We start from the raw sequence: 20,281 nt of genomic DNA on the forward strand, positions 1-20,281 counted from the left end.
AGTATCTTCAAATTATCTTCTTGACATCTTTAAATTGATTCATTCTTGGGCCCCCAAACAGCTTCCCTGTTCTCACCTTTCCTGCTGGGGTGCTGACGGGGGGTACCAGTTCTGCGCCAGGTATTGTAAAATTACTCTCTTTCAGCGACACTCTACCTTTCAGCTCAACATCAAAGAGGTGGGTTTTGCGGTATACAGATACAATGCGTCCTGTTAAAACAACCCCAAGGAGAAAGAATGAGAAGCATCGGGAACTGTGACATTGGGATATAGAAGGTGCGTGCGCGACGGAGCGCGTTGTGTCACACGCACATGCTGCAGAGGAGATCCGTGGCCTGTGGGGATCTGGAGGAGACGCGGCGGGGAGGCGTGCCCGTGACGTCACGTGAGCGGTTCGCCCTCGTTGGCTGAACCGCGCACGTGAACCCGGCCATGGCGTGACAAAGTCATTTTGTAGGGCGAAAAGTTGGCTGCGCCATCGCGCACTCTTTGGCCGCCCTGATTGAGGTACGGCCACTTGTTTGCGGTGCGTGGACTATGGACGCGGCCTTACAGAAACGAAGATGGGATGGGACTTAATATCTGCATATAAGCATTGTGACGGTGGGGGTAAATGTGACCGTCTTTAATAAAAGCTCCCTCCCTGCATTACCCCTACCTGTCAATAACACAGTGGTATTATGTTAGGTGTGTACTGCATATCTATGTACTATGTCCTAGCCTGGTTCCAGCACCTCAGGGACCAGGGGTTCATTTTGGTTTCAGGAGACATGTTGCAAAACCGGCCTGTGACCTTTCCCTGTAACAGTTTTCATGTAACTAATGTTATGTTGTATTTCTACCCACCAATCAGGGGCCGGGACACAGTAACAGCACCTGGCAAAGTTGTGGGTTATACCAGGGGGGCGCAAACTCCCTGCGCTGCTCCCCCGCCGCGCCTGCTCTCCTTGGTCGCGCCCCCCCTCACCTCTAATGTTGCGTCAAATGACGCTGCGGGTCATGTCTCCATGGCAACGGGAGTCATTTGACGCCGCGTTGCCATAGAGACGCGTGACTGCAGCCGGATAAGTACGTTTACAGAGGTCTTGCGCTCTCAGCGTGGGGCTTCTGTAAACGCGCGCCCCCCCCCCCCCCCCAGAAAAGTCTCGCGCCCACCCTGGTGGGGCCGCCCCCCAGTGTTTGTGCACCGCTGGGTTAGTGTATAAATAGGTGGGGATGGGGACCCCTAGTTAGACTGAAGGAGTGGCAGTAGCTGTTCGCTTGGGCTTTTAGCTGCAGTTTGATGTGCCGCCAGGTGGGATTCCAGCTACCAGGGGGGATTCCGGCTGCAGTGTCAGTTCCACTGCTGGTGCCAGGAATCCTGTCCCAGAGGGTACTGCAGGGAGCAAAGGCAGGGGTAATCTCTGCAAGGAGGTCCCTGCAACTAGTTCTGCAGGGTATCCCCAGTTGGGTATGTGTTGTTTTGCTGTATATAGTTGTTGATATTCCCTTTTTCCAATAAATTCATGTGATAAACTCTGTGTCTCTCTCTGGCGAATTGGTCCCTGGTGTGTTAGTCCTGATCGCCTGTGACAATCATATTAGTAAAATGCATAATGAAAGGGGGTCATTCAATGCTAATTTAGGAATGAAAACATACTAGGGGCCAGTGCTGGTGAAAACACCAGGCCCCCTCCCTCCCCCCCGCAGCCATCGGGCCCGGGATACCTGTCCCGCGTTCCTCCCCTGTCAGCGGCCAGTGCTGGGGAAAACACCGGGCCCCCTCCCTCCCCCCCGCAGCCACCGGGCCCGGGATACCTGTCCCGCGTTCCTCCCCTGTCAGCGGCCAGTGCTGGGGAAAACACCGGGGTCACGCGCAGTGCGTGGTGAACTTGACCGTGCCTTTATGATCCAGGATCAGGTGCGAATTGGAAATTCTGCGGTCCGTCTCCCAGCTGGGTCCTCTTTCGTGAAATCCTCCCAGAGAAAGCCACACTCTGCACTCCCTGTATTGTCACCAACAAAGGAAATTGGAGTTTCGGTGGAGGAAACAAAACAAAACAAAAAACACAATGGAGTTTCAACCACAAAAAGTTATGGTGGGTAAAAAAAAAGTAACAAAAACCATACAGCATAGAGCAAATAAAAATATCACCTGTGAGCACATTCACATGTCTCAGACAGGGCTGCAAACTGTCCTTCCCCGTTATCTCTTAGCATACAGTAACTGCACTGCAGCCAGGGATTCTGGGAAGTGACATGCAAATGAGCACAAGGTGTCACCTTTTGCTTCAAATCCATTTTAACATGGGACCCCTATGAGCTTATGCCTGCCGCATTACACAGCGTTTCAGCAAAGCCTGGGTTACAGAAGTGCAGAGCCAGTAACCCTACCCACAGACAGCTTTTCTACCTTTTGGTTCTCCACAGTGAGGCTGGTTATACTGGCTTTGCATTGTGATGTTGGAATAGGCTTTTTCGGTAAAAAGTGACAAAAACCCTCCACCGTACCGTGTACAGCAAATAAAAATATCACCAATGTATGCTAGGAGATAATGGGGCAGGGCAGGGCTGCAGACCTGTCTGAGGCGTGTGAATGTGCTCACGCGGGGTGTTTATTCACTTTTATCAAGTTCCCAGATTGTGCATTTTGTCATTAAAAAGTTGCTGTGAGCTTAATTTAAAATAAACTTCTAAGAAAAGGTCACCTAATGACGTTTACTATGAGTTACGGACTGCTATCAGCACCTCAAAGAGTCCAGAGTCTATGAAACATAATAAAGCTACCCCAAACATATCAATTAGAATCCATATTTCCATACATAGGAGAGATGTTGTATAGAACAAAAAATAGGTACCTTGAAAAAAGCAGGGGAGGGAGAGTACACACGGGACCCCCTATTCTACAAGGACAAAGCAGGGGAGGGAGAGTACACACGGGACCCCCTATTCTACAAGGACAAAGCAGAGGAGGGAGAGCACACACGGGACCCCCTATTCTACAAGGACAAAGCAGGGGAGGGAGAGTACACACGGGACCCCCTATTCTACAAGGACAAAGCAGGGGAGGGAGAGTACACACGGGACCCCCTATTCTACAAGAGCAAAGCAGGGGAGGGAGAGCACACACGGGACCCCCTATTCTACAAGAGCAAAGCAGGGGAGGGAGAGCACACACGAGACCCCCTATTCTACAAGGACAAAGCAGGGGAGGGAGAGTACACACGGGACCCCCTATTCTACAAGGACAAAGCAGAGGAGGGAGAGCACACACGGGACCCCCTATTCTACAAGGACAAAGCAGAGGAGGGAGAGCACACACGGGACCCCCTATTCTACAAGGACAAAGCAGGGGAGGGAGAGTACACACGGGACCCCCTATTCTACAAGGACAAAGCAGGGGAGGGAGAGTACACACGGGACCCCCTATTCTACAAGGACAAAGCAGAGGAGGGAGAGTACACACGGGACCCCCTATTCTACAAGGACAAAGCAGGGGAGGGAGAGTACACACGAGACCCCCTATTCTACAAGGACAAAGCAGGGGAGGGAGAGCACACACGGGACCCCCTATTCTACAAGGACAAAGCAGAGGAGGGAGAGTACACACGGGACCCCCTATTCTACAAGGACAAAGCAGAGGAGGGAGAGCACACACGGGACCCCCTATTCTACAAGGACAAAGCAGAGGAGGGAGAGCACACACGGGACCCCCTATTCTACAAGGACAAAGCAGGGGAGGGAGAGCACACACGGGACCCCCTATTCTACAAGGACAAAGCAGAGGAGGGAGAGCACACACGGGACCCCCTATTCTACAAGGACAAAGCAGAGGAGGGAGAGCACACACGGGACCCCCTATTCTACAAGGACAAAGCAGGGGAGGGAGAGTACACACGGGACCCCCTATTCTACAAGAGCAAAGCAGGGGAGGGAGAGCACACATGGGACCCCCTATTCTACAAGGACAAAGCAGGGGAGGGAGAGCACACACGGGACCCCCTATTCTACAAGAGCAAAGCAGGGGAGGGAGAGCACACACGAGACCCCCTATTCTACAAGGACAAAGCAGGGGAGGGAGAGCACACACGGGACCCCCTATTCTACAAGAGCAAAGCAGGGGAGGGAGAGCACACACGGGACCCCCTATTCTACAAGGACAAAGCAGAGGAGGGAGAGCACACACGGGACCCCCTATTCTACAAGGACAAAGCAGAGGAGGGAGAGTACACACGGGACCCCCTATTCTACAAGGACAAAGCAGAGGGGGGAGAGTACACACGGGACCCCCTATTCTACAAGGACAAAGCAGAGGAGGGAGAGCACACACGGGACCCCCTATTCTACAAGGACAAAGCAGAGGAGGGAGAGTACACACGGGACCCCCTATTCTACAAGGACAAAGCAGGGGAGGGAGAGTACACACGGGACCCCCTATTCTACAAGAGCAAAGCAGGGGAGGGAGAGCACACATGGGACCCCCTATTCTACAAGGACAAAGCAGGGGAGGGAGAGCACACACGGGACCCCCTATTCTACAAGAGCAAAGCAGGGGAGGGAGAGCACACACGAGACCCCCTATTCTACAAGGACAAAGCAGGGGAGGGAGAGCACACACGGGACCCCCTATTCTACAAGAGCAAAGCAGGGGAGGGAGAGCACACACGGGACCCCCTATTCTACAAGGACAAAGCAGAGGAGGGAGAGCACACACGGGACCCCCTATTCTACAAGGACAAAGCAGAGGAGGGAGAGTACACACGGGACCCCCTATTCTACAAGGACAAAGCAGAGGGGGGAGAGTACACACGGGACCCCCTATTCTACAAGGACAAAGCAGAGGAGGGAGAGCACACACGGGACCCCCTATTCTACAAGAGCAAAGCAGAGGAGGGAGAGTACACACGGGACCCCCTATTCTACAAGGACAAAGCAGGGGAGGGAGAGTACACACGGGACCCCCTATTCTACAAGGACAAAGCAGGGGAGGGAGAGCACACACGGGACCCCCTATTCTACAAGGACAAAGCAGGGGAGGGAGAGTACACACGGGACCCCCTATTCTACAAGGACAAAGCAGAGGAGGGAGAGTACACACGGGACCCCCTATTCTACAAGGACAAAGCAGAGGAGGGAGAGTACACACGAGACCCCCTATTCTACAAGAGCAAAGCAGAGGAGGGAGAGTACACACGAGACCCCCTATTCTACAAGAGCAAAGCAGAGGAGGGAGAGTACACACGGGACCCCCTATTCTACAAGGACAAAGCAGGGGAGGGAGAGCACACACGGGACCCCCTATTCTACAAGGACAAAGGACAAAGCAGGGGAGGGAGAGCACACACGAGACCCCCTATTCTACAAGAGCAAAGCAGGGGAGGGAGAGCACACACGAGACCCCCTATTCTACAAGGACAAAGCAGGGGAGGGAGAGCACACACGGGACCCCCTATTCTACAAGGACAAAGCAGGGGAGGGAGAGTACACACGAGACCCCCTATTCTACAAGAGCAAAGCAGAGGAGGGAGAGCACACACGGGACCCCCTATTCTACAAGGACAAAGCAGGGGAGGGAGAGTACACACGGGACCCCCTATTCTACAAGGACAAAGCAGGGGAGGGAGAGCACACACGAGACCCCCTATTCTACAAGAGCAAAGCAGGGGAGGGAGAGCACACACGAGACCCCCTATTCTACAAGGACAAAGCAGGGGAGGGAGAGCACACACGGGACCCCCTATTCTACAAGGACAAAGCAGGGGAGGGAGAGTACACACGAGACCCCCTATTCTACAAGAGCAAAGCAGAGGAGGGAGAGCACACACGGGACCCCCTATTCTACAAGGACAAAGCAGGGGAGGGAGAGTACACACGGGACCCCCTATTCTACAAGGACAAAGCAGAGGAGTGAGAGTACACACGGGACCCCCTATTCTACAAGAGCAAAGCAGAGGAGGGAGAGTACACACGGGACCCCCTATTCTACAAGGACAAAGCAGAGGAGGGAGAGCACACACGGGACCCCCTATTCTACAAGAGCAAAGCAGAGGAGGGAGAGCACACACGAGACCCCCTATTCTACAAGAGCAAAGCAGAGGAGGGAGAGCACACACGAGACCCCCTATTCTACAAGGACAAAGCAGAGGAGGGAGAGCACACACGGGACCCCCTATTCTACAAGGACAAAGCAGAGGAGGGAGAGTACACACGGGACCCCCTATTCTACAAGAGCAAAGCAGAGGAGGGAGAGTACACACGGGACCCCCTATTCTACAAGGACAAAGCAGGGGAGGGAGAGCACACACGGGACCCCCTATTCTACAAGGACAAAGCAGAGGAGGGAGAGCACACACGGGACCCCCTATTCTACAAGGACAAAGCAGGGGAGGGAGAGCACACACGGGACCCCCTATTCTACAAGAGCAAAGCAGAGGAGGGAGAGCACACACGGGACCCCCTATTCTACAAGGACAAAGCAGGGGAGGGAGAGTACACACGGGACCGCCTATTCTACAAGGACAAAGCAGAGGAGGGAGAGTACACACGGGACCCCCTATTCTACAAGGACAAAGCAGGGGAGGGAGAGCACACACGGGACCCCCTATTCTACAAGGACAAAGCAGAGGAGGGAGAGTACACACGGGACCCCCTATTCTACAAGGACAAAGCAGGGGAGGGAGAGTACACACGGGACCCCCTATTCTACAAGGACAAAGCAGAGGAGGGAGAGTACACACGGGACCCCCTATTCTACAAGAGCAAAGCAGAGGAGGGAGAGTAAACACGGGACCCCCTATTCTACAAGGACAAAGCAGGGGAGGGAGAGTACACACGGGACCCCCTATTCTACAAGGACAAAGCAGGGGAGGGAGAGTACACACGGGACCCCCTATTCTACAAGGACAAAGCAGGGGAGGGAGAGCACACACGGGACCCCCTATTCTACAAGGACAAAGCAGGGGAGGGAGAGCACACACGGGACCCCCTATTCTACAAGGACAAAGCAGGGGAGGGAGAGCACACACGGGACCCCCTATTCTACAAGGACAAAGCAGAGGAGGGAGAGTACACACGGGACCCCCTATTCTACAAGAGCAAAGCAGAGGAGGGAGAGTACACACGGGACCCCCTATTCTACAAGGACAAAGCAGGGGAGGGAGAGCACACACGAGACCCCCTATTCTACAAGGACAAAGCAGAGGAGGGAGAGTACACACGAGACCCCCTATTCTACAAGGACAAAGCAGGGGAGGGAGAGTACACACGGGACCCCCTATTCTACAAGGACAAAGCAGAGGAGGGAGAGTACACACGAGACCCCCTATTCTTCAAGGACAAAGCAGAGGAGGGAGAGTACACACGAGACCCCCTATTCTACAAGAGCAAAGCAGAGGAGGGAGAGTACACACGGGACCCCCTATTCTACAAGGACAAAGCAGAGGAGGGAGAGTACACACGGGACCCCCTATTCTACAAGGACAAAGCAGGGGAGGGAGAGCACACACGGGACCCCCTATTCTACAAGGACAAAGCAGGGGAGGGAGAGTACACACGGGACCCCCTATTCTACAAGGACAAAGCAGAGGAGGGAGAGTACACACGGGACCCCCTATTCTACAAGGACAAAGCAGGGGAGGGAGAGCACACACGAGACCCCCTATTCTACAAGGACAAAGCAGGGGAGGGAGAGCACACACGAGACCCCCTATTCTACAAGAGCAAAGCAGAGGAGGGAGAGCACACACGGGACCCCCTATTCTACAAGGACAAAGCAGGGGAGGGAGAGTACACACGGGACCCCCTATTCTACAAGAGCAAAGCAGAGGAGGGAGAGTACACACGGGACCCCCTATTCTACAAGAGCAAAGCAGAGGAGGGAGAGCACACACGGGACCCCCTATTCTACAAGGACAAAGCAGGGGAGGGAGAGCACACACGGGACCCCCTATTCTACAAGGACAAAGCAGGGGAGGGAGAGTACACACGGGACCCCCTATTCTACAAGGACAAAGCAGAGGAGGGAGAGTACACACGAGACCCCCTATTCTACAAGAGCAAAGCAGAGGAGGGAGAGTACACACGGGACCCCCTATTCTACAAGGACAAAGCAGAGGAGGGAGAGTACACACGGGACCCCCTATTCTACAAGGACAAAGCAGGGGAGGGAGAGTACACACGGGACCCCCTATTCTACAAGGACAAAGCAGGGGAGGGAGAGCACACACGAGACCCCCTATTCTACAAGAGCAAAGCAGAGGAGGGAGAGCACACACGGGACCCCCTATTCTACAAGGACAAAGCAGGGGAGGGAGAGTACACACGAGACCCCCTATTCTACAAGAGCAAAGCAGAGGAGGGAGAGCACACACGGGACCCCCTATTCTACAAGGACAAAGCAGGGGAGGGAGAGTACACACGGGACCCCCTATTCTACAAGAGCAAAGCAGAGGAGGGAGAGTACACACGGGACCCCCTATTCTACAAGAGCAAAGCAGAGGAGGGAGAGCACACACGGGACCCCCTATTCTACAAGAGCAAAGCAGAGGAGGGAGAGCACACACGGGACCCCCTATTCTACAAGGACAAAGCAGGGGAGGGAGAGCACACACGGGACCCCCTATTCTACAAGGACAAAGCAGGGGAGGGAGAGCACACACGGGACCCCCTATTCTACAAGAGCAAAGCAGAGGAGGGAGAGCACACACGGGACCCCCTATTCTACAAGAGCAAAGCAGAGGAGGGAGAGTACACACGGGACCCCCTATTCTACAAGGACAAAGCAGAGGAGGGAGAGCACACACGGGACCCCCTATTCTACAAGGACAAAGCAGGGGAGGGAGAGCACACACGGGACCCCCTATTCTACAAGAGCAAAGCAGAGGAGGGAGAGTACACACGGGACCCCCTATTCTACAAGAGCAAAGCAGAGGAGGGAGAGTACACACGGGACCCCCTATTCTACAAGAGCAAAGCAGAGGAGGGAGAGTACACACGGGACCCCCTATTCTACAAGAGCAAAGCAGAGGAGGGAGAGTACACACGGGACCCCCTATTCTACAAGGACAAAGCAGAGGAGGGAGAGTACACACGGGACCCCCTATTCTACAAGAGCAAAGCAGAGGAGGGAGAGTACACACGGGACCCCCTATTCTACAAGAGCAAAGCAGAGGAGGGAGAGTACACACGGGACCCCCTATTCTACAAGAGCAAAGCAGAGGAGGGAGAGTACACACGGGACCCCCTATTCTACAAGAGCAAAGCAGAGGAGGGAGAGTACACACGGGACCGCCTATTCTACAAGGACAAAGCAGAGGAGGGAGAGTACACACGGGACCCCCTATTCTACAAGAGCAAAGCAGAGGAGGGAGAGTACACACGGGACCCCCTATTCTACAAGGACAAAGCAGGGGAGGGAGAGTACACACGGGACCCCCTATTCTACAAGAGCAAAGCAGAGGAGGGAGAGTACACACGGGACCCCCTATTCTACAAGGAATACTCCTAAATCAAAGTCAATATTCAGCCCTTTGGGGGACAATGTGTTTAGCTCTTAGATCCAATAGGCCTCGCGTCTACTAATCTGATTGAGCCTATTTCCCCCTCTCCAATTAGATGGAGGGGTCTCCGTGGCCCGACATGTCAGACCCGCAGGACCTTGGTTACGATGCAGGAGGAAGTGATGTGAAACACTGCGTGTAATAAGACATCTCGGGATGCTGTACACGTGCTCGTAGATCCTCCTTTGGAAGAACCCACCGGTCCTCCCTACATATTGTAAGCAACACGGGCATTGTAGGAAGTAAAGGACAAATCTGGTGTGACAGTTGATATAAGAGTTAATATTATACATTTTAGAAGTGACATAGATTGAAATATATTCTTGCTAGTACTAAACTTGCACGCTGTGCGTGGATCCGCAGATCCGTGGGTCGTCAGCCAGCAGTTTTTTTTGTGTCCCGACTCCCTAGACACATTGTCTTATTATGTGTTTTATATTGTCATTACACACAAGTATTTATTAGTTTTTATTTAAGCTTCATTGTTGTAGTAGTTTTATATTTTGTGGCTGTTTTGTTTGTCTTTTTGTGTTGTCTATGTCCCTCTGCTAACAGTATACACTATGATTGTTCCATACTGAGCCACTGATTGAGCCACCTGTGCTGAAGCAGGGATATACTGAAAACCTGGTCTTTTTGGTGGGTGTGGGGGGGATCTTGATAACTGGAGTTAAGAACCCGTTTCAGGGGTTTCTTCACGAAGGTCTGTTGCGAGTTACCGCACCCCATCTGGCATTGACTTCAATGACCGTTAATACTGGATCAGGTTTGTTAACCCGCAACGAACGTTAGTGACTAAACCCCCTTAGTTATCTGTGTATTGGAGATCAGTGTGTGCTCCTCTGTGCACATACACACCTGGCGAGGCTGCTGTAATGTCGGATTGTGTCTCCTTCCAATGTCTCAGACAGACTGAGGGTCTCCTCTGTGCTGCTGCCAATGTAATCGAAGGCCTCCGGAAGGAAGACCATGCATGCCCTGCGGGAAGCGGCTTCTCGGATCAGCCCCGAGCAAGTAGAGACATTCTTCTCCTTATCGGATGTTGATGTCATCTGACAAACTGCAATGAGGGGCTTGGGTACATCTGGCATGGCGGACATGCTCCTAATCCTACAAACATACGAGAGTATTAAGATCCCTTAGCAACATACAGAGCCATATAATAACACAGCAAGGCGTTGCAAAGCCATATAATAACACAGCACTGCATTGCAAAGCCATATAATAACACAGCAATGCATTGCAAAGCCATATAATAACACAGCACTGCATTGCAAAGCCATATAATAACACAGCAATGCATTGCAAAGCCATATAATAACACAGCAATGCATTGCAAAGCCATATAATAACACAGCAATGCATTGCAAAGCCATATAATAACACAGCAATGCATTGCAAAGCCATATAATAACACAGCAATGCATTGCAAAGCCATATAATAACACAGCAATGCATTGCAAAGCCATATAATAACACAGCAAGGCATTGCAAAGCCATATAATAACACAGCAATGCATTGCAAAGCCATATAATAACACAGCACTGCATTGCAAAGCCATATAATAACACAGCAATGCATTGCAAAGCCATATAATAACACAGCAATGCATTGCAAAGCCATATAATAACACAGCAAGGCATTGCAAAGCCATATAATAACACAGCAATGCATTGCAAAGCCATATAATAACACAGCACGGCATTGCAAAGCCATATAATAACACAGAGCAATGCATTGCAAAGCCATATAATAACACAGCACTGCATTGCAAAGCCATATAATAACACAGCAATGCATTGCAAAGCCATATAATAACACAGCACTGCATTGCAAAGCCATATAATAACACAGCAATGCATTGCAAAGCCATATAATAACACAGCAAGGCATTGCAAAGCCATATAATAACACAGCAATGCATTGCAAAGCCATATAATAACACAGCAATGCATTGCAAAGCCATATAATAACACAGCAAGGCATTGCAAAGCCATATAATAACACAGCAATGCATTGCAAAGCCATATAATAACACAGCACTGCATTGCAAAGCCATATAATAACACAGCAATGCATTGCAAAGCCATATAATAACACAGCAATGCATTGCAAAGCCATATAATAACACAGCAAGGCATTGCAAAGCCATATAATAACACAGCAATGCATTGCAAAGCCATATAATAACACAGCACTGCATTGCAAAGCCATATAATAACACAGAGCAATGCATTGCAAAGCCATATAATAACACAGCACTGCATTGCAAAGCCATATAATAACACAGCAATGCATTGCAAAGCCATATAATAACACAGCACTGCATTGCAAAGCCATATAATAACACAGCAATGCATTGCAAAGCCATATAATAACACAGCAAGGCATTGCAAAGCCATATAATAACACAGCAATGCATTGCAAAGCCATATAATAACACAGCAATACATTGCAAAGCCATATAATAACACAGCAATGCATTGCAAAGCCATATATAATAAAATATCTACATTATTCCTAAACTGATAATATTCTGATGCAGACAGCAAACAAGAGACACAAAGTAAACACGCACACACACACACACATATACTGTATATACACACATATATATTGTTGTAGAGGTATCTGTACCGTGAGCTTAATAATCAAAAACAAATACTCGATACATTCTGTGGCTCACGAAATGCTTTTATTTGTGCGAGCTTTTCGCTGATCTCTTCTTCGGGCGATGTTAAGATTTATATATATATACTAGCTGAGAGACCCGGCGTTGCCCGGGATGTAAATGCGTAATAGGTAGTATTATTTATAAATGGTGGAACAATAGGTGACTATTTGTTGTAAAGGTTGGATAATAATGTTGAAAAGAAAGATGGAAGAAAATGTAATACGATGTTGTATAAAAATGGTTTATTGTAACCACACCACAGTACAATGTATATTTTGGTGACATAAGTGATGTGAAAATGTGAGGCGTGTGTCCTGCTAGGGTGTGAGCGTGTGTGAGGCGGCAGGTGGGTGTTCAGTACGGGTGGCGCATGGGTAGTGAGTGCTGGCTGTGGGTCGGGGTCCTGCTAGGGTGTGAGGCGGCGGGTGTGTGGCGAGTGCGGGTGACAGCTGGTCAGTGATATTGTTGCGTAGGGGCAGGAGGCGGCAGGTGTGTGTCAAGTGTGTGGGGTGGGAGAGAGGCGGCGGGTGTCTGTTGAGTGCGTGCGGCGGCTGTGTGGCGCAGGGGTGTGAGCGGTGGGCGGGTGAAAGGCAGAAGTGCGGGTGGGCGAAAGGCAGAGGCAGGAGGGCGGACGAAAGGCATTGAAGGAGGGGAGGTGAGGTGGTGAGGGGAGGTGAAGGGGGGCGGAGGGGAGGTCGGAGGGGAAGTGAGGAGGGGTGGGGTGTTGGGGGATGGTGAGGGGAGGTGAAGGGGGGGCGGAGGGGAGGTGAAGGGGGGCGGGGGGGCGGAGGGGAGGTGGAGGGGAGGTGAAGGGGGGGTGGGAAGGGTGGAGGTGGGGGGCTGGGGGGGAGGTGAAGGGGGGGTGAGGGTAGATGAAGGGGGGGTGGAGGGGAGGTGGTAAGGGAAGGGGGAGGTGGTAAGGGAAGGGGGGGGTGGTAAGGGAAGGGGGGGGGTGGTGGTAAGGGAAGGGGGGGATGGTAAAGGGAAGGTGGGGGGGGTGGTAAGTGAAGGGGGGGGTGGTAAGGGGGGGGGGGTGGGAGGTGGTGGGAAGGGGGGGGAGGTGGTGGGAAGGGGGGGAGGTGGTAGGAAGGGGGGGAGGTGGTAGGAAGGTGGGAAGGGGTGGGGAGGTGGGAGGTTGTAAGGGGGGAGTGAAGGGAAGGTGAAGGGGGGTGAAGGTGGGGGTGAAGGTGGGTGAAGGTGGGGGTGGAGGGGGCGGTGAATGTGGGAGGGTGGGGGTGGAGAGAGGCGGCGGGTGTCTGTTGAGTGCGTGCGGCGGCTGTGTGGCGCAGGGGTGTGAGCGGTGGGCGGGTGAAAGGCAGAAGTGCGGGTGGGCGAAAGGCAGAGGCAGGAGGGCGGACGAAAGGCATTGAAGGAGGGGAGGTGAGGTGGTGAGGGGAGGTGAAGGGGGGCGGAGGGGAGGTCGGAGGGGAAGTGAGGAGGGGTGGGGTGTTGGGGGATGGTGAGGGGAGGTGAAGGGGGGGCGGAGGGGAGGTGAAGGGGGGCGGGGGGGCGGGGGGGCGGAGGGGAGGTGGAGGGGAGGTGAAGGGGGGGTGGGAAGGGTGGAGGTGGGGGGCTGGGGGGGAGGTGAAGGGGGGGTGAGGGTAGATGAAGGGGGGGTGGAGGGGAGGTGGTAAGGGAAGGGGGAGGTGGTAAGGGAAGGGGGAGGTGGTAAGGGAAGGGGGGGGTGGTAAGGGAAGGGGGGGGGTGGTGGTAAGGGAAGGGGGGGATGGTAAGGGAAGGTGGGGGGGGTGGTAAGTGAAGGGGGGGTGGTAAGGGGGGGGGGGTGGGAGGTGGTGGGAAGGGGGGGGAGGTGGTGGGAAGGGGGGGAGGTGGTAGGAAGGTGGGAAGGGGTGGGGAGGTGGGAGGTTGTAAGGGGGGAGTGAAGGGAAGGTGAAGGGGGGTGAAGGTGGGGGTGAAGGTGGGTGAAGGTGGGGGTGGAGGGGGCGGTGAATGTGGGAGGGTGGGGGTGGAGGGGAGGTGAAGCGGGGGTGGAGGGGAAGGGAAGGTAGGGGTGGAGGGGAGGTGAAGCGGGGGTGGAGGGGAGGTGAAGCGGAGGTGAAGCGGGGGTGGAGGGGAGGTGAAGCGGGGGTGGAGGGGAGGTGAAGCGGGGGTGGAGGGGAGGTGAAGCGGGGGTGGAGGTGAAGGTGAGGAGGTGAAGGGGGGGTGAAGGTGAAGGGGAGGGGTGGAGGTGAAGGGGAGGGGTGGAGGTGGGGTGGAGGGGAGGTGAAGGGGGGGTGGAGGGGGGGGTGAAGGGGGGGGGGGGTGGAGGGGAGGTGAAGGGGGGTGGAGGGGGGGGTGAAGGGGGTGGAGGGGAGGTGAAGGGGGGGGTGGAGGGGAGGGTGGAGGGGGGGGGGTGGAGGGGAGGTGAAGGGGGGGGTGGAGGGGAGGTGAAGGGGGGGGTGGAGTGGAGGGGAGGTGAAGGGGGGGGGTGGAGGGGAGGTGAAGGGGGGGTGGAGGGGAGGTGAAGGGGGGGGTGGAGGGGAGGTGAAGGGGGGGGGGTGGAGGGGAGGTGAAGGGGGGGGGTGGAGGGGAGGTGAAGGGGGGGGTGGAGGGGAGGTGAAGGGGGGGGTGGAGGGGAGGTTAAGGGGGGGGGGGGGGTGGAGGGGATGTGGAAGGGAGGGGAAGTGGAGTGAGGGGTGGGTGAGGGGAGGTGAAGGCCGCTCACTCACCCGTCCGGCCGTTCCCTCACCCGTCTGGCAGCTCCCACGTGGATCTGAGGCGGGAGGCAGCGTGTTGTGGCCGCTCCCCCGCTGTGTCCCTGGCGCGCGCTCGCTCACTCCGCTGACTGTAGCGGCACCGGGGGGGGGGGGGGGGGGGGGTGGAGGGGAAGTGAGTGAGGGAAGGTGAAGGGGGGTGAAGGCCGCTCCTCACCCGTCCGGCCGCTCCCTCACCCGTCCGGCCGCTCCCTCACCCGTCCGGCCGCTCCCTCACCCGTCCGGCCGCTCCCACGTGGAGGGGGGGGGGGGGGTGAAAGCGCGGGAAACAGGGAGAGGCGGAGGAAGAGGCGGAGCCTCCGGGACCGGTGGGGAAGAGAGCGGGAGATGTGCTGCTAACACTGTGAGACCCGTTAATGTATGTAACACCGTGTGTGTGTGTGTGTGTGTGTGTGTGGGGGGGGGGGGGGGGTTGTGTGTGTGTGTGTGTGTGTGTGTGTGGGGGGGGGGGGGGGTTGTGTGTGTATAGTGATGTGTGTGTGTATAGTGATGTGTGTGTGTGTATAGTGATGTGTGTGTGTGTGTATAGTGATGTGTGTGTGTGTGTGTGTGTGTATAGTGATGTGTGTGTGTGTGTGTGTATAGTGATGTGTGTGTGTGTGTGTGTGTGTGTATAGTGATGTGTGTGTGTGTGTGTGTGTGTATAGTGATGTGTGTGTGTGTGTGTATAGTGATGTGTGTGTGTGTGTATAGTGATGTGTGTGTGTGTATAGTGATGTGTGTGTGTATAGTGATGTGTGTGTGTGTGTGTGTGTGTATAGTGATGTGTGTGTATAGTGATGTGTGTGTGTGTGTGTGTGCCCTTCACTCCGCCTCAGGCCAATGAGAGGTGTGCGGCCCAAGGGAGCAATCTCATTGGCCTGGCCCAAGGTCCAATGAGATTGCCGCTAGGGACACGGGGAGGGGCACAGGGAGACACATACAGACCCGGACACATAGGACACTTTCAGAAATATTTAGTAGATAAATGTAAATACAACTGTATGCTCATCTGCATGTCTTAGGCAGGTCTGCAACCCCGCCTTTCCCCATGATCACCCAGCACACAGCACTTCCACTGCAGCAAGGGATTCTGGGAAATGACATGCAAATGAGCACACAGATGTGACCTGCCTATTCTTTGATGTAAGCAGCATTTTGGATCTATCAAGGGAATTAACTTTCCTAAAAGATTCAGAAACCAATTTATTATCATAACCTTTTTGTATGAATTTGAGGCCGAGTTGTTCAGACTGCTGGACAAAATCAATATCTCTGGAGCAGTTTCTCTTGATTCTATGAAACTGCCCCAGAGGAATATTGTGTAGCCACTGCTTTCGATGGTTGCTGGACGCATGAACATAATTATTTACAGAGACCTCCTTAAAGTGCGTGGATGTGATAATATTGAGATTTTCATCTGTGGTGAGTAGTAGATCCAAAAACACTATGGAGGTGGCGTCTGTACTGAATGTGAATTTCAATCCTAAAGGATTGTCATCCAATGATTTAAGAATTTCTAATAATTGCGCCTCCTCTCCATCCCAGATGAAAATCATATCATCTATGAAACGGCCATAGTACACGAGGCCCGCTCCGAGATCTTCATTTTGCCACACAAATCTCTCCTCCCAGTATCCCATGATGGATACTGGGATGGAGAGGAGGCGCAATTATTAGAAATTCTTAAATCATTGGATCAAAGAATAGGCATGTCACATCTCGTCTGAGATATAATTCACCAGTGATTTCGGACAATAATGTTAAATCCAGTTTGAGATTTATTACAACTTACAATCAGTCACATAGAGCCATCCAGAAGATTGTGAGCAATCACTGGGGAATTCTCAGATGTGATCCTCATTTAAAAGGCATTCTTCCTGATCGGGCATCGATAGTTTACAGAAAGGCTAGAAATATGAAGAGCATTATAGCACCCACCAAATTGAAATCAGATAAAGTCTCCAATAAGTTGGTTGATAATAGCCTCAAAGGTAACCATAAATGTGGACGAGGGAGGTGCATTACCTGTAGACATCTGAAGACAGGAATTGAGTTCAGTTCTCCATATAGAGATAGTGTGTATCAGGTTAGGAACTTTATCAACTGCCGCAGTACATTTGTGGTGTACTGCATCCAGTGTGGATGCGGGTTACGTTATATTGGACGCACCACAAGGCCTCTCTGCACTCGGTTCCTGGAGCACAGAAGGAGTGTCATAAAGGGATTAATTGTGAATGGTATTTCCCGACACTACAAAATTCACCATAACCAGGACCCGAAATGTATGACAATAATGGGCTTGGAATATATCTCTCCCTGTGCTCTGGGAGGCGATCGGTTCAAGATCTTGTGCAGACAGGAGACTTATTGGATCCACCAGTTAGGGACACTTACCCCTGGTGGACTCAATGAGTGTCTGGATGCTAGTACTCTAGTCTGATCTCCTGCCAGCTTGGATTCTTGTCGCTCTAACTGTGGGAGTAAGTACTACAGCTCTCTCCTCGGTCCTCTCTTTCCTCCACTCCCACATCCTCAACAGCATCCCCCCTTGTCTTCCCCCATAGTTTCACCCTGTCATCCACATCCCATCCACCACCCACCTCCCTTTCCCACCCTTTCCCTCCCCTTTCCTTCCCCCCTCTCCCCACTCCCTTCCCTTCACGTCATTCCCCAGCCCCTGTCCTTAGGGACATCACTGAGTGCACAGACAATCATATAAAAATACTTTTTAAATTAAATCAACATTGAGAATTTAATACACACACAGTAATAATTAAGAATCACACACACATATATAAGTATAGTGGACACTTCCCTGGATAAATATAATAATCATTTAATTCATTTTTCAATATATACACACATATAAATATATATTAAAATTTGACATGTATCTTATACATCATTCCTCATAACTCTTTCCCTCTCCCATTTATATCCCTTGGACTCTTTGTTCCTTAATGGAATAACACATTGTTCACTATTGGTACTATTGTATTTGTTTACTAGTATAATTCAATGTCACACTTTATCCCATCTGTTTTTTGTATAGGGAATATATTGTTATATCAATTTGTCATTATATGTAGTATTCATTTGACCAATAAGGGTATTTTTATTAGTGTTAGATGTATTGTGTCTGTCAGTTCACTCATCCCAACATATGAATTACATCTATTTTTATTTTTAGAATGTAATGTAGTTTTAATTATGTAATTATATGTGTTTTGTACATGAATTAAGCTTTTTAGATCCTCTCATAATAAGTGTCTATCTCCATATATTATAGTTATATATCTGCCTCTTTTGCTGTCAGTCATCTTTAGTATTCATTTATATGAGCAGCACCCTAATAGCATATTATGGGTCACTTATCACTTTGCGATTGATCATTAATTATTGGACTGGCTGTATAAAAGGGCAGGACTTTTACCCATGAATCATCAGCCCTTTGAGAAAGTCGCCGATTGGTGACGAAACGCGTCAGGGATACTGAGAAGCGCGATTACGTCACGAAGACGCTGTGCACGCGCACGAGGCCATACCCAGCGCGGGAAGACTACAGCGGCCATTCGGAGTGGAGAGCTGAATTTGAACAGCATATAGACGGTGTGACGGCGTCCTTATCCGGTCGGCGGTGATCTTGATCAGCGATCTGGAAGTGATTTCGCCCAGCAGTACCGGATGGTGGTGATATAATTCACAAACTGCCTTTTAAAACATTTTATCTTGTGAGTGTGATTCCCCCCCCCCCCCGCCCCCTTCCATCCCTTCCCCTATTTTATAATAAATCACGCAGTATTATGCTATGGGGCGTGCGCTCTCTCTCTTTTTCTGTTTGTAGATATCCGTGGAGGTGGTTTATCCCATGTGAGAGCAGCAGAAGATCCCCTTGCACACATCCTATACCTCCTATTATGGACTGACTATTGAAGGACTGGTTGGATTTTATATATATTTTTTTTTCATTTTTTCATATTTGGTCAATTTTCAGCATTTTTTGCACTTTTTTAGTCATAATTTTCATTATTTGTTATGCATAATCCTATGGTGTCGTTTTAAGTAGAATTTGTTTATCATGTTTAGTATATAACATTCCTATTGCACATTTTTGTTTTTTAAACACATTTAGGATTTATACACACTTTCAATATATAATATTCAGCACTACAGTTTATTTATATACACTGCATTATAGTATTATTTTGGCGCCACAATTTTTGTTCTTTATATATATACTAGCTGAGAGACCCGGCGTTGCCCGGGATGTAAATGCGTAATAGGTAGTATTATTTATAAATCGTGGAACAATAGGTGACTGTTTGTTGTAAAGGTTGGATAATAATATTGAAAAGAAAGATGGAAGAAAATGTAATACGATGTTGTATAAAAATGGTTTATTGTAACCACACCACAGTACAATGTATATTTTGGTGCCATAAGTGATGTAAAAATCTGAGTCGTGTGTCCTGCTAGGGTGTGAGGCGGCGGGTGGCGCGTGGGTTGTGAGTGCTGTGTGCGAGTGGGGGTCCTGCTAGGGTGTGAGGCGGCGGGTGGTGCGTGGGTTGTGAGTGCTGTCTGTGAGTGGGGGTCCTGCTAGGGTGTGAGGCGGCGGGTGGCGCGTGGGTTGTGAGTGCTGTCTGTGAGTGGGGGTCCTGCAAGGGTGTGAGGCGGCGGCGGCTGGCGCGTGGGTTGTGAGTGCTGTCTGTGAGTGGGGGGTCCTGCTAGGGTGTGAGGCGGTGGGTCAGTGATGTCGGTGCGTAGGGGCGGGAGGCAGCAGGTGTGTGTGGCGGCAGGTATGTGTCGAGTGTGGCGGGTGTCTGTTGAGTGCGTGCAGCGGCTGTGAGGCGGTGGGTGAAAGGCAGAGGCGGCCGGAGTAAGGGCGGGTGAAAGGCAGAGGCGGGGTGGGGAGGCGGTAAGGCGGGCATGAAGGCGAAGGGCGGCGGGAAGGGGAGGAGGGGGGCAAGGGGTGGAGGAGGGGGGCAAGGGGTGGAGGAGGGGGGCAAGGGGTGGAGGAGGGGGGAAGGGGTGGAGGAGGGGGGGAAGGGTTAGAGGAGGGGGGGAAGGGTTAGAGGAGGGGGGAAGGGTTAGAGGAGGGGGGGAAGGGTTAGAGGAGGGGGGGGAAGGGTTAGAGGAGGGGGGGAAGGGTTAGAGGAGGGGGGGGAAGGGTTAGAGGAGGGGGGGAAGGGTTAGAGGAGGGGGGGGAAGGGTTAGAGGAGGGGGGGGGAAGGGTTAGAGGAGGGGGTGGAAGTGTGGGAGGGGGTGGGAGGGGAAAGGGGTAAAAGAGGTGGAGGGGGGGGGAAGAGGAGCGGAGGGGGGGTGGAAAGGGGAGCAGAGGGGGGGGTGGAAAGGGGAGCGGAGGGGGGGGTGAAGG

The 20,281-nt window shown here is 52.1% G+C and overlaps 1 protein-coding gene across 2 annotated transcripts in view; it reads right to left on the reverse strand.

Annotated features, from left to right (window-relative positions):
• The window catches only part of NIT1 (nitrilase 1), a 33,472-nt gene that overhangs the window by 4,373 nt on the left and 8,818 nt on the right, over window positions 1-20,281 (reverse strand). Inside the window, exons 2-5 of one of the 2 annotated variants that reach the window (XM_075607946.1) lie at window positions 16,933-17,101; window positions 10,395-10,646; window positions 1,882-1,985; window positions 77-210 (exon numbers count right to left, since the gene is read on the reverse strand). In XM_075607946.1, the coding sequence (XP_075464061.1) occupies window positions 77-210; window positions 1,882-1,985; window positions 10,395-10,636 (480 nt within the window). In that variant the 5' untranslated portion in view covers window positions 10,637-10,646; window positions 16,933-17,101. The remainder of the gene's footprint in view (window positions 1-76; window positions 211-1,881; window positions 1,986-10,394; window positions 10,647-16,932; window positions 17,102-20,281) is intronic. The other variant, XM_075607945.1, reaches the window with a different exon arrangement.

This window comes from Ascaphus truei, chromosome 7 (genome assembly GCF_040206685.1).
Source record: "Ascaphus truei isolate aAscTru1 chromosome 7, aAscTru1.hap1, whole genome shotgun sequence".
NCBI classification, from domain to species: Eukaryota; Metazoa; Chordata; class Amphibia; order Anura; family Ascaphidae; genus Ascaphus; species Ascaphus truei.